We start from the raw sequence: 13,487 nt of genomic DNA on the forward strand, positions 1-13,487 counted from the left end.
ATATTGGCCATCAGCGAGTTCCGGCCGTACCTCAACGGGCGACCCTTCCGTGTGGTAAGCGACCACCACTCCTTGTGCTGGCTGGCGAGCCTCAAAGACCCCTCAGGACGCTTGGCTAGATGGAGCTTACGCTTGCAAGAATACGACTTAACAGTCGTCCACAAGTCGGGCCGTAAGCATCAGGATGCGGATTGTTTGTCGTGTGCGCCTATCACAATCGGTCCCGAGGAACCCGCCGATGATTTTCTTTTCCTGCGCGCTATTAGTACCACCCAAATTTTATTTATTTCAAATACTGCCAGTCTCTAGTTGAGACCTTAGCAGGTGGGCATAACACGTATCACAGCAGAGGATAACATTTATAAAAATGGCACAGCTTCAGCGGGCGGACTCGGAGTTCGCGCCGCTCATCGATTACCTCGAAGGCGTCGACGCTCGCATCCCGCATGTTTTTCGTCGCGGGCTCCACACCTTCACTTTACAATCTGGTGTTCTCTACAAGCGGAACTTTTCCAGCAAGAGAAAAGTTCCTGCTTGCCGTACCATCACAGCTGCGACCGCAGATTTTGAGTGCCTGTCATGATGCACCCTCCGCTGGCCATCTCGGAGTAAGTCGTACACTCGCGCGCATTAAGCAGAAGTATTATTGGCCCAGGTTCCTCCCATCAGTGCGGGCCTACGTAAAACCATGCCGCGACTGCCAACGTCGTAAGTCTCCTCCGTTGAAACCAGCCGGATTTCTTCACCCCGTCGAACCACCAAGACCCCTTTTCACCAAGTGGGCATGGACCTCCTTGGCCCTTTTCCGAAGTATTCATCTGGAAAGCGTTGGATCGTCGTTGCCACCGACTACCTGACACGGTACGCTGAGACCACGTCTCTTGTCAAAGGCACTGCTGCTGAATTGGCGCAGTTCTTCGTACACAACATTGTCCTGCGTCATAGAGCCCCCGCCGTTGTTGTTACTGACCGGGGAACTGCTTTCACTGCCCGCTTAACCCCGTCCGTGATGATTCTGACGCACACCAGCCATCGACATGCTAGGCCTATCACCCACAGACAAACGGATTGGTAGAGCGACTCAACCGCACTCTAGCCGACATGCTTTCTATGTATGTTGTCGTCGAGCATCGAACTTGGGATACCATTCTTCTGTACGTAACGTTTGCCTACAACAACGCCCTGCAGGAGACAACCCGACTGACCCCCTTTCAGTTTGTCTTCGGTCGGCAAGTGACCACTCCGTTGGGTGCTATGTTGCCCGTTGACCCCTACAGCGACTCTGACGCTGACCTCGACGCAGACACCTTCGTTCAGCGTGCTGAGGAAGCACGGCAATTGGCACGCCTGCGAATTAGCCGCCAACAGGAGACTGACGCCGCTAGGTTCAACCTCAGACGCCGCTTCGTCAGTTACGCGCCTGGCGACTTGGTGTGGGTGTGGACACCTGCTCGTCGCCGCGGTCTTTCTGAAAAGTTGCTGCGCAGATACTTCGGCCCTTACGAAGTAGTGCGCCGCATCAGTGATGTGCCGTATGCAGTTACTCCCGTCCAAGGCGGCTTGCTCATCGCGCCGGTCGCACCGTACTGAAGTCATGCACATTGTTCACATGAAGCCTTACCACGACAGACTCCCTGACTGAACAGCGGCTCACTGCTGCTGTATTTTGCTGATATTTTCCTCCTTGCCGCATCGTGGCGATGCTGCAGAAGAGGGGCAGTGATACGTACCACTGTGGAAGAAGAAAAAGCGCCTGCATCCGTGGAGAAAGAAGATGTTTTCGCTCCCGCTCGCGCGCTCGGACCACTTAGGGACCGCCACAGTTTTACGTCTTGTCTCCGGAGGTTCTCCTTCGAACTGCTCGTAACAATATGTACTGTCTGAGCGGGTGCCGAGAATGGTGCCACTTGGGTCGCCATTGTTGACAAAATTGTGGCCTACCCGCTTGGTGGCAAACGAGTTGGCACAATTCGGCGCAGAATATTGTTAGTCGGGTTGAAGCCTGGTGTGTGTGAGGGCTTCGTACAGACGACCTTTGTTCCTCGAAACCGCAATGGGGGCGACCTTCAGTGGGCCTTGGCGGGAGAACCAGTGGCCGCACAGGGATTCGGGTAGTACCAAACGAACCGTCGTGAGGCACACGTTGGTATCCAAATTTATTGAACGAATAGGTGAAAACAACTTGCCTAACGTTCATCATTTGATATCGCATTCGGGAATCATTCATTTTTTTAATTTTATAGCTTTTATCAAAGATTTTATCAATGGGAGATCAATAGAACCCGAAGAAATAACAACCACATGCTGCTGGTGGGATCTGAACCCATGACCTCCGAATTTCGCGTCCGGTGCTCTACCAACTGAGCTACAGCGACCGCTTCCAAACTCCTGCTTTCGGGGTATTTATTTGTAGTGTAAGAGAACCATGAGAGTGTTCACAAGCGCCCCCCTCGTCCATAGCGGCGGTCGTAGTACGCCTTGTATTAAAAAATTTAAAAAAGGACGTTCCTATGCTCGTTGTTTTCGGTCGCTGTGTGCTTCCGTCTTTGATGTCATAACGAGCACATTTATCCATTCCCTTGTTTCGAAATTAGAATGTAATCGCTTTTGGAAGTAACAATTCGGTTTTTATGCTTTTTGATTTTTTTTGTTATGAGCACCGCTTCAAAGATGTAATACCATGAATATCCATTTTTAAAGGCGGGTAACTTATTGGCAACACGAAAATAAATTTAAGCTCCTGTTAACCCCATCTCTGTCAGCATATAAGCGGAATGAAGAATTCGCACTTCACATTATTCTTTACGTAAAATTCTTCGTACATAAAAAAGTGAACTCTTCAACACATTTCTTCAAGAATTAATTACTTATGAAAGTTATTTTCCAACATAAATTTATTATTTTGCATGCACGGATTAACATGTGAGGTGTGAAATACCTCTTAACTATTTCGGTAGCTGTGGTTTTGCGAAAATTAATTTTGAAAGTGTTAGAAATTTTAATAGTGATAATTTTTATAGCTATTCCAGGGACAAAAATAAAACTGCGCTGGAAGAGATGCTATGTAGCAATACCTTTTGTAGTCTAATGCTGCGGAGCGAAACCGTACTCCTCTTTGTATTTATGTAGGCTGAAGCGAATCTTCAAGCATATCGTACGATATAATACAGCACCATATGTCTGGTCATTGTCCCAGATGCACCGCGAAAATACCACACCTTAGGTTCTTACCTGATCAAGCGTCGAATCACAGCGACACCAAAGACTAAGGAGCCGCTGCTCCCTTGTGCCATGACAGCGAAGCACAGGAAGAATCCGCTGCAAGACGAACAGAAGGGCCTTGTCAAAGTGGCTATCACCGACACCAATTGCCACTTAAATAAGCTTGAATCAGCAGTCGGTTGTATTATTCAATGTCCTAACATTAATTTTTGCGTTCATAGTAATTAAGAAAAATATTTCTTGCCTCACAGAGTACGGGGGCGAATATTGTTTGAAGGTTACAGACGCGTTCAAAAAAATATAGTCGTGGACGCCGTCCGACTGGTTTTGCTCTGTTAGTTAAGGTTTCTCGCTACTTGTTTGGGCAAGACTCATTTCAGCACTTAAGAATCAGCTGAAATGAGCCTTGCGACGTAAGTGATTCGCCATTGTAAATGCGCCGTATTGCTAAAATTATATTTTTTCAAAAACTTACTCCGTCAATGCAGAAAATTTCCTCCCAATTTTAAATATTGTACATACCACAAGTAGCCTTAGGAATGCTGCCGCACACTTAATTCACTTGACTCAGCCTAAAAATAAGCAGATCTAAGACTGCATTCGAGCTTTTCAACCACAAAGCAGGGCTGCTGGGGGACCGGCACTTGCTTCATTGAATAGAACAACGCATTTCATGACGAACAATGACCAGGGTAAATTGGTTTAAATTTGCTTTCAAAAATTTGGTCGATATCGAGCACCCTAGCTTGTCCGCACCCTCTGGGCAGTATTCAAAGATTTTGAAAATTCATTCTCTTAGCCGTGGAGCATTGAAGGCATTTTGACTTTATTTCTGTTCCGATTTCAGCTGCTCAAGTGAATTACTTATCCCCGAACGTCTTCCAGGGCTGCTGAGAGCACGGCTACATGGCCCAGAAAAAAGCAGCTCGGGCTATATGTATTTCCTGTCAAGAATGCACATAGGCAAAGCCATTTTTAGCACCATGCGTTTCTTGGAGAAGCGCAAACGCCCGGACGCATGAAAGAATCGCTTTCGCCTGGGGAGTTTAGTGGTGCCACACAGCGCGAAATATGGACGGTGTCTCCTCAAGCCTTCCATGCCACGTTTAAACCATGAAGCATTGTTCGCAACGCTCAGAGTTTATTGTACTAGATGCAGATGAACTTTTGTATCGTGTTTTAAAAGCAATATAAGTTTTTTTAATTTTTTGTCTACTGTACCCACCGCTGCATGGACAAAGGAAGGGCTTATAGTCGACGTAAATAAATAAACAAACTAAAAAAATACTCAAAAAATTTCGCGCTACTTTCTAGTCGGATATTATAGCTTACTTTATGGCTTAGAAACCTCTGAAGTCAAATATGACACCGGTTAAAAGAAACCTGAATCTACTCATCCTGAGAAATTGCGACTTGTGCTGTTATATTTCCAGGGCAATCAAGGAAAATACTGCCACAGTGGAACATGCGTCATATGGTAAAATGTTCCGTGTGCTGCGCTTGTCCCCTTTGTCACTGCTTTGCTGTTTCGCGTTTGCAGAAACACTTCAGCCCTAGCGCATACCGTAAATAGCGAAGTCGGTTAGAGAATTTTTTCATACCATGTTGAATTCACTTGCCTGAGGAAAAACATCGTGTCAACACTGTTGAATGCGGAAGTTAGGATCCCAGAGCGCCATTCTTGAACACCGATGAGTATAATGAGCTGATTTCCTGAAAGGCGATAATTATTCTCATCACAATCAATCGTACACAGCCAACACTGAAATGAGAGGTAAGCTCAAATACAAAAACAAAGCACGAATGATGTGAGAATAATACGCATCTTGTGCCTTACTTTCATTGGCAATACATGTACCTGGTACAAAAAAATGATGGTAGTTATGAGTAGTTAGGCGAAAGGCAAATTAGATGCGCTAGCAGTTCGGTTTTCTCTTCGGTTCTGGTGTTAAGATCCATTGTTTAGGGATAGCAGTTGTTCGGATAGCGATAATCGGTTTTGTGCATATATGCGGATTTGGTCATTCTCTTCACTCATAGATCCCTGGGAATCTTCCTACTATTTCTGGCGTAGAGGTGCAGTGGTCAAGATGAGACTCTTCTATGGCAGGTTTTGAGGTACGCCTCATAGCCTCTTCAGACTATTAGGCTACGAGGATCCCACCGGAGTCCGAACCCTCGACCTCCGAATATTGCACCGGCGGCATGGTTGTTATTTCTGTTGCTTTATAAGTAATTTTCTTTGAACTAATTGGTTGGCACTATAAATTAAAACAAGAAACAAATGAGAAACATTCCCCTAGGCACCTTGCTTTCGGTTACTGTTGGCTTCCTTAATATATATATATATATATAAATATATATATATATATATATATATATATATATATATATATATATATATATATATATATATATATAAAACAGACAAGTTAAAGCGAATGAGGGGCTCGTTTGACAAACTTATGAAGGGAGCCAACTGTCACCGAAACCAAGGTGCATAGGGGAATGTTTAATTTTTTTTAATGTGTAGTGCTGATCACTGGGATAATAATACTTCGATTAATCTATCGCATAAAGAGAATTACTTATAAAGCAGCAGAAAAAGCAACCATGCCACCGATGGGATCCGAACCCACGACCTCCGATTATCGCGTCCGGTGCTCTACCAGCTGAGCTACGGCACCGGCTCTCCAATCTGCCGCTCTCGTGGGTATTTATGTTAATCGCGTGTAATCGCACATTGAGAGTGTTCACCAGCGCCACCCTCGTGCATAGCGGCGCATGTCATACGAGCCCCCTCATTTTCGTTTACCTTGTCTGCTAATAGCTTAACGAGGGTTCTGCCCGTCTCGATGCCATAGGTAGCATAAGAGGGCTCTCGCACAGTTTAGGCCCTCGCCGTTAGATGACGTTCTACGCCTGATTCGCGGTAATACAGGATGTGCTACGTTCGCCGCTATGGACGAGTGTGGCGCTGGTGAACACTCCCAAGGTTCGCTTACACGCAATAAACATAAATACCCACGAGAGCAGCAGATTCGACAGCCGGCGCCGTAGCTCATTTGGTAGAGCACCGGACGCGATATTCTGAGGCCGTGGGTTCGGATCCCACCGGCGGCATGGCCAGCGGTATGCTTTTTCTTGCGGCACTTGATTATGGCGACCAGCAGACACAGTCCTAATCTCTTGCGCTCGCGTAATCGCACAATCAACGCCTGCGTCGCAGCCCTGTCTCCTTTTAAGCAGCAGCACACTCGGCTAAATGATCTGTTCCTTCCCACACGGAACATTTGAGACCTCTGCAATCGCGGCGCGCAAGAGGGCATGTCATGTGGTATTTTTTCGTATTTCGCGGGCATCTGCAAGAGCGAAAAAAAGCTGATACGTAATAGGTAGAAAGCTAAAAGCTGTTTGATAGGACGTTTCGCAATCCTTTCCAGAACTTTCTCCATGGCATTTCGCCTATCTACGTTGCTTGCGAAGTTGGTTAATTAATCTCGAATAATTATGCAATTATATCCAATAGAAAAAATATCTTGAGTTGCGGCGTACAACAGCCAGCAAGATGCGTTTGGTCGCGTCGTCTTAGCGCCGCGGCTTATTTTTAAACCCTGGCTAAAGTTAGCTGGTATATATATATATATATATATATATATATATATATATATATATATATATATATATATATATATATATATATATATATATATATATATATATATATATATATATATATATATATATAGTCAACATTCACCGAAACCAAGGCGCATTGGGGGATGTTTATATATTTTTAATTTGTAATGCTGAACGATGGGACAATAATGCTTAGATTAATCTGTTACTTAAAGAAAATTAATTATAAAGCAGCAGAGAAAACAACCATGTCGCCGGTGGGATCCGAACCCATGACATCCACAGCCTGCACACACCTTGGGCGTCTTGCGTCGTGTCAGCCACAGAAAATCTGGCACGCAACGAGACACGTTTGTTATGATCTATAAGCTTTACCTCCACCCCGCCCTTGAGTTTCGCGGCGTCTTTTCTTATCGGAGTGCTGCCGTGAAGCTTCATCCTTACTGCGCGAGAAGCAGGCCTTGTGGCGATGCCTTGGTTCGCCTGCCTTTGCGCCGAATAATCTTTTTTACTCTATGCCTGGCGCTTTTCCATTAGTAATCCTGCTTGAACAGCCTACGGGTAATTTTTAAAATTATATAATTGTTTTTTTACTTCTTCTCCGGAATAATTTTTCAGTTACATTAGCTTCGGATCGGAAAACCGCAGATTGTCTCCGTTCAGACTCCTCGCTCGCCGTCGAAGGTAGACATGAGTTGCTTTGCCCGGCCAGTGTCTCGTAATCTTAAATTAACTTGTTTGTTGACAACATATTCAGCAGAAAGTGGTAGCGCTTAACGTTGTTAAAACGAGTGTACGTGCGAAAGGGTGTGCTTAGCCTGGCTGACTCCTGGTTTGCTTTGTTGGGTCGTCGGCACGTCTGGCGATGATATTAGTTCGATAGTAGCATTAGTTTGAATCTTAGTTCGACCAGGTTTATTGATTTGTTTATTTATTCAAGGTCAAGGCTTCAACGATTGCCCAGCTTTTGCAGCTTTAGTAGGGAAGTAGAGCTTTAGCTCGAGAAATATATCATCATTATGACGGCCGCCAATGTAGTTTTTGCAGGTTTGACATTTTCAGTTCGATTCGATTTGCGTCATTTCTTTTTGGCCCCATGCCTGTCAACAAGACAGGCTTGTGAGAGTATCCGGCTATAGCGGAATTCACATGAATGAGACAGTGGACTTCCTCGCATTGTCTTTCTTGAGCGGGCTTGTTCTGCACTTCATTGCTTTCTCTTGTTCTTGTGAGCGGGTGCCTGTTTCGAGTATTTTAAATTCCTGAAGCACTCAAATCATCCTTATTCTGCTTGATGACTTCTGGTATATAAAGTGCAGCTGAAGTTCGGGTTAACGTGGTCATTGAAAATGTGAGGTGGCTGTAACCTCAAGGTTCTCGATGCAGGACTCCTGCCCTAAATGTCTACATAGATCTGTATGATCTCCGTCAGCCAAGTGTTCTCTCTGCAATTAACATGAAACGTTGAATAATTTTCTTCTATCCTGTCTCGGATTAGCCTGAAGACGCAAACCTTTCCTCGAAATTTATTTCGAAAATTATGGGCTGTGTCTGCGATTTCAAAATTTTCCTCTCCTTAGGGACAGTTCGCTCTTCTGCTCACAAGTTCAGTTCTTTCTCAGGAACGATTCCATGCTAGGCGCGCCGGTCATGTCTTTTTTTTTTAGTCCAGTTCATCCGAATCTTTCTTTCGTCACTCTAACCTAAGATTATGTTTGTTTGTTTCTTTTTGTATCGAAAACGTTGCTCATTTAGCTTTCGATCTTTTTTACCTCTCCGCCTTCATTACGCGCCGTAACACAAGGCTTTTTTTATGTACCTTGACCTTGCGCGGCCTATCCCCATAGCGGGTATTAGCTATTCTCCAAAGGCACAACAACATATATTCTTCGATGCTATCCAACCTTTCAGGACTTTTTTAATGTCGCGATACCTAATGGTGCGTCATTGAAAGTAATTTGTCACCACTGGACGCTGTCTCTCTGCAAGGGCACAGGCAATTGCTATTCTTGACAGTGTCGTAAAAATTAAATGAAATATAAAGCCTTTGTATATTGAATCTAAACGGGCATCTCAGTAACTGAGTGAAAAAAAAATAGTTGCGGTTTAACTACTGCTGAACCTTGTTCGAGAGCGAAAGCTGTGGTGTATCGGGCAAGTATATAGGCGCGGCTTGGCGTCTGTTACGTTAAGTGCGTTCCGCACACTGGAGACGTAGCACGCCCACCCTGGCAGGTGGCAGTTAAATTAATGGTTTATCGCGAGAGGCTGGTCACCCAATGAACCCTGCGGCCTACTGCTGCAGTGCCGCGTGTCTGCAGCAACGCTGTCAGCGCTAAAGCATGCATCCCAAATCTCTCTCTCTCTCACCACAGCCACGTACCTCAAAGCACGATTGAGGCGTCCACTGACCCACGGAGCCAGTTATGCGCCCTTCTTTTACTCAAAATCATCGCAGTCTAGAACGTTGTCAACGCCAACGCCAATGAACACAATGAGCGCCGACGGCCTATAGAAAGAGAGGCGAGCGCTCGGTTTCGGAGGCGGCAACTGCGGCTGAGTGACGTCATAGCTGTCACGTGGGTTCTCCTCGGTTCAAGTTCAAACTCACAGACACGGCGAAGAAGCTACGCAGCGGAGTAGTAAAGCTTTCGCTTTAATAATCTTTTCAGGTATATGAGAAACCGCTGCCACTAAGCAGCTGAATTACCCTCCCTTCATGTACACAAACTTGCTCCAGAATGCTATTCAAAGCTGCGTTTTGTCACGCCAACCTACCGGCACTACAAACGGCACCCAACTATGGCCCACACAGCATCCTCTTATTTCCTTTCTAAGGAATGAACGGAAAGCACAGCTAAGCGGCCACATTAGCGTCCGGCGATGCTTGGGCGAAAGTAAATGAGCCTTCAACGGCGGTGTGAAAGCCATGCGTTTCACTCCTGTATGCAAGCCACGTATATGAGTTTCGTGCCCTTGATTTTCACCTGGCTTAAGCGAACTGTTTGACCTTAGTCTACAAGTTCTCGCTAGGCGATCATAACGGATGACAAGTAAGGCTGCAAAGCTTGGCCCGCCTACGATAGAAATTGAACCGCTCTTCCACGAGAGAGTTTAGAAAGAGAGTTTAGAATTTTGTGAAAGTGAGTTACCCACACAAGAAATAACGCGCATCGAAGACGCGTGAAAATACAGAGATAAAATAGAACTCGTTAAGCAGCATGGATTGTTAGATAACATAATAAGAAAACAGCACGTTGATATATCTTAAAATCTGCACCCACCAGTAGCACTACACGCTGTCGTCAAGTCTTGCCCGAAATGGGGACCTTCGTGTTCAATGCGAGAGCAACTTAAGATTATGTGCAGTTAACGGAAATTTCGCGCAGATGCAGATGAAGCAAATAAGAATACCGCTATATATAAGCTGCTGTAGCATTGAAGATGGAAACTGTAGCTTGTATACGGCAGGTCCGTTTATAGACACCAGGTTTTAGCATTTTCTTGAAAGTTCAGTATCTCGCGGGGATTTCACGCAGTCACGAGTGCAGCAGCTCAGCGCCTTCCATGGTCAGCCGCTTCCCAATCCTATCAAGTAACCGAATGCGAGCAGTACGTTGCTGGTATCCCTTCGATGTCCCCTCGCAACAGCGCGTCATGCCACGCCTGCTGTAGCGCTTCGTAGCGAGCCCTGGTGCGCTCAGGGTTCGCCTTTCGATTTCAGCATGGTGTAAGTGTCGTAGTGAGCTTATCTGTGGAATCGCATTTCATTGCCGTCTGGAATAGCGTCAGCAGACAATGCTAAATTTTTTGCTTGTTTCGTCAAGCTCAAATTTATTCCTGAACACGCTCCTCAGAAACCGCAGAGCGCCGCCTCTACACACCCACTACTTCGCAAGTCAAAACGGACTCACCCCAAACGTCAGACAGGATGCCATATGTATGTGCGAGTACAGTATGGGTCATAGCAAAGAATCGTAGGCCGTGCAGAAACTGCATATGGTGGCTGGGGTCAGTTTTTTCAGCCGTATGCAGTAATGTGCGCGTGTTCGCCGCCGCTGAGAATGCAGTCAATAAACCATGATGTAAACCTGGAAAATATTTGATTTCATGCATTAGCTCACTGGCAAGTGCGCTGTATGATTGGGACCGAAGCACCACTGCCGACAGTCGGCCCAGCAAGGGCACTTTTTGTTATTTACTAACTCAGGTAATTGAAGAAAAAAATGCCCATTTAGCTTTCATGCAAATCTAGGAGGTTGAAAAGATGATGTAGACAGTGCATACATGGCGGAAATTGAGATTTACGTAGTATATCGCGCTGGGCGCATGAAGAGAAAAGTTCAAATTTCAACTGCGGCAACATCTGTTGTGAACATCCTGCGCCTTGCATTAGCTCCTTAAACTGGCTGCAGAGTTAACGCTCCGGCTACCGGCACTGCAGACGCTGTGAGCAGACGAACGACCCCATTATTTTTCTCCTTCCAAGTTTTGGGCGCTTCCAGAAATATTCGGTATAATATTCGGAATGGTTTGTAAATCGGAATATTTCTGGTTTCTTGCAACGTTTAATTGAAGATCTAAAAAAAATGTCGTGGTGAAAGCACCATTGATTTTCATCTAATCGGAAGTTACAATTCTTACACGCAGCGGACGGTATAAATGTGTCAAGGCGCCTGTCTAAGTGATACCAGAATTAAGTATTTCTCCCGGTCATAATAAACGACTGGCAGGGTTTTCAAGAACTGTGCTACAGGCAACAATCAGTTAATCGAAACGGCGTCCGTTGAATGGGCACTCACCGTTTTTGTCGAGGTGCTCTCGTTTGGACTGCGTGGCGAGGTCGACCAAAGTGGCGAAAATTACCGTGACGACAAGTAACCCTAGGAATGCGCTGCAAAGCGAAGCAGTGTCATTAGGATGCATAACATGCATGGTGATATTCCGGCGTATATGCAAAAAAATTATGGTACTCCCGTGTTGCGCTCCGGTCTTTGTATTGTTTTTTATGACTCTGTGTCACTTTATAACTACTCCGGCAGATTTGTAGTCCTTGCACTTCGGCAGTGTTTGAAAAACATTTTGTTTTTACTCTGTACCCTCGACTTTTGTACAACGTCTGTTGAGATATGACGGAAGTCTATTACAAATGGAAGTATTATTTAGAACAGCGGGAAAATGTGGAATAGAGAGTAAGGGCAAAGGATGATGGTGGTAACAAATGGGTTTCTCATTGATTGAAATGCGTCATGTGAAAAAGCGATTACATCATTTTTATGGGGTCGACCGCCGCAGCTGTTGGTATGTGAGGTCAAAAGATCAAGAAGCTGCACATCGCCTACGATAGACACCGCGGCGAAGGACTTCAGATTTAATTCCACTGTGTGGGATTCTTAAAGTGCTCCAAAATTGTACAATGCACGAGTGTTTTTAACATTAAGCTTCCACTGAAATGCGTTTGTTGCATCCAGGATTTTATTACCCAGATATGGCTCAAACAATCGGAGCTGTATTTCCAACTCCAGAGGAACAAGTAGGCGTGTGCGACACGTGACTAAAGACCTGTAGGCCGTCCCCCTGGCAACGGCCATGTATAGTGCCTTTGTTCAGGCACTTTCTGAAGAATTATGAGGCTTATTTCCCTCATAGCCTGAGTCGGTTTTGGACGTTAAAGCTCGCAAGCCCTAAGGCCATTATACTCCGCGCACTGAGGTGGCACCTAAACACAGGGAGGCAGCTGCTATTAAAATTATGATGAATTACAATCACAGATTCGGAGCTCTTCTGGATCAACTGTTTTTATCTCTCTGCGGAGCAAGGGCACACGAATCGCAGGTCGGTATCGCGGGTCTCATGTTCCAATGCCAGGCTGTGAGCAGACGCCGAACCAAGGTCGCTCCGTGCAGTAGTCTCGACTGCTCCGCCAAATTCAGCGGATTCAAGGACAAGTCTGCATTCCGTATTTATTTTAGTGGCACGCTTCCTCTTGTCCATAGAGTTTCTTAATATAATTGGAGGGAAAGATAGCGGCGCAATACTCTTCGTCCACCATGGACAGGTGCAGGAACGCCGAGAAGACGAGGTTTTGTGTTTGGTTTGACTAGTGTCAGGCCAAAAGCGTGGATTGTACCTCGAATAGGCGGTGGAGCACTATATTTTCAGGGATTGTTGAAAACAAACGGCTAGTACAGCACGAAAGTGGTCTGCGCGAGTTGTTTGTGGGATCAGGCAGGCAAAGGTAGGACATTTCCAGTTTCCTAAACAACTAATATTGGTCAGTACACTTTACTCACTGCAGTTAGCACGATTATTTGTGTTAGAAACGCCGAAGGCATCCTATTTCTTTACTATTCCATTTGATAGAATTTTTCTTAGTACAAGAACATTCCATGAAATTTGCCTTACAATTTGCTACTTGAACCGCGCGATTCCGCGCTGATGACTTCGATTATCGGCGCCTAAAGGCCAACTCCATGGGAAGATCTTTAATTGGGAAACTGTCGCGGGGAACGACGTTGACCGGCGTGACTGACCGAATTCGTCGCACAATCCTCCATGTGAAGAAGGAGCGATTGCCTCCGGCGTGCACCGTCATCCGGCCAGGCACAGTGTTTAGCCGTCGCAGT

General features: G+C 45.6%; 1 protein-coding gene across 1 annotated transcript in view; it reads right to left on the reverse strand.

Annotated features, from left to right (window-relative positions):
- The window catches only part of LOC144115400 (nose resistant to fluoxetine protein 6-like), a 55,114-nt gene that overhangs the window by 17,210 nt on the left and 24,417 nt on the right, over positions 1-13,487 (reverse strand). The window contains exons 6-9 of the mRNA XM_077649773.1: positions 11,664-11,755; positions 10,776-10,952; positions 4,842-4,935; positions 3,232-3,318 (exon numbers count right to left, since the gene is read on the reverse strand). Coding sequence (XP_077505899.1) covers positions 3,232-3,318; positions 4,842-4,935; positions 10,776-10,952; positions 11,664-11,755 — 450 coding nt within the window. The remainder of the gene's footprint in view (positions 1-3,231; positions 3,319-4,841; positions 4,936-10,775; positions 10,953-11,663; positions 11,756-13,487) is intronic.

This window comes from Amblyomma americanum, chromosome 1 (genome assembly GCF_052857255.1).
Source record: "Amblyomma americanum isolate KBUSLIRL-KWMA chromosome 1, ASM5285725v1, whole genome shotgun sequence".
Taxonomy (NCBI): domain Eukaryota; kingdom Metazoa; phylum Arthropoda; class Arachnida; order Ixodida; family Ixodidae; genus Amblyomma; species Amblyomma americanum.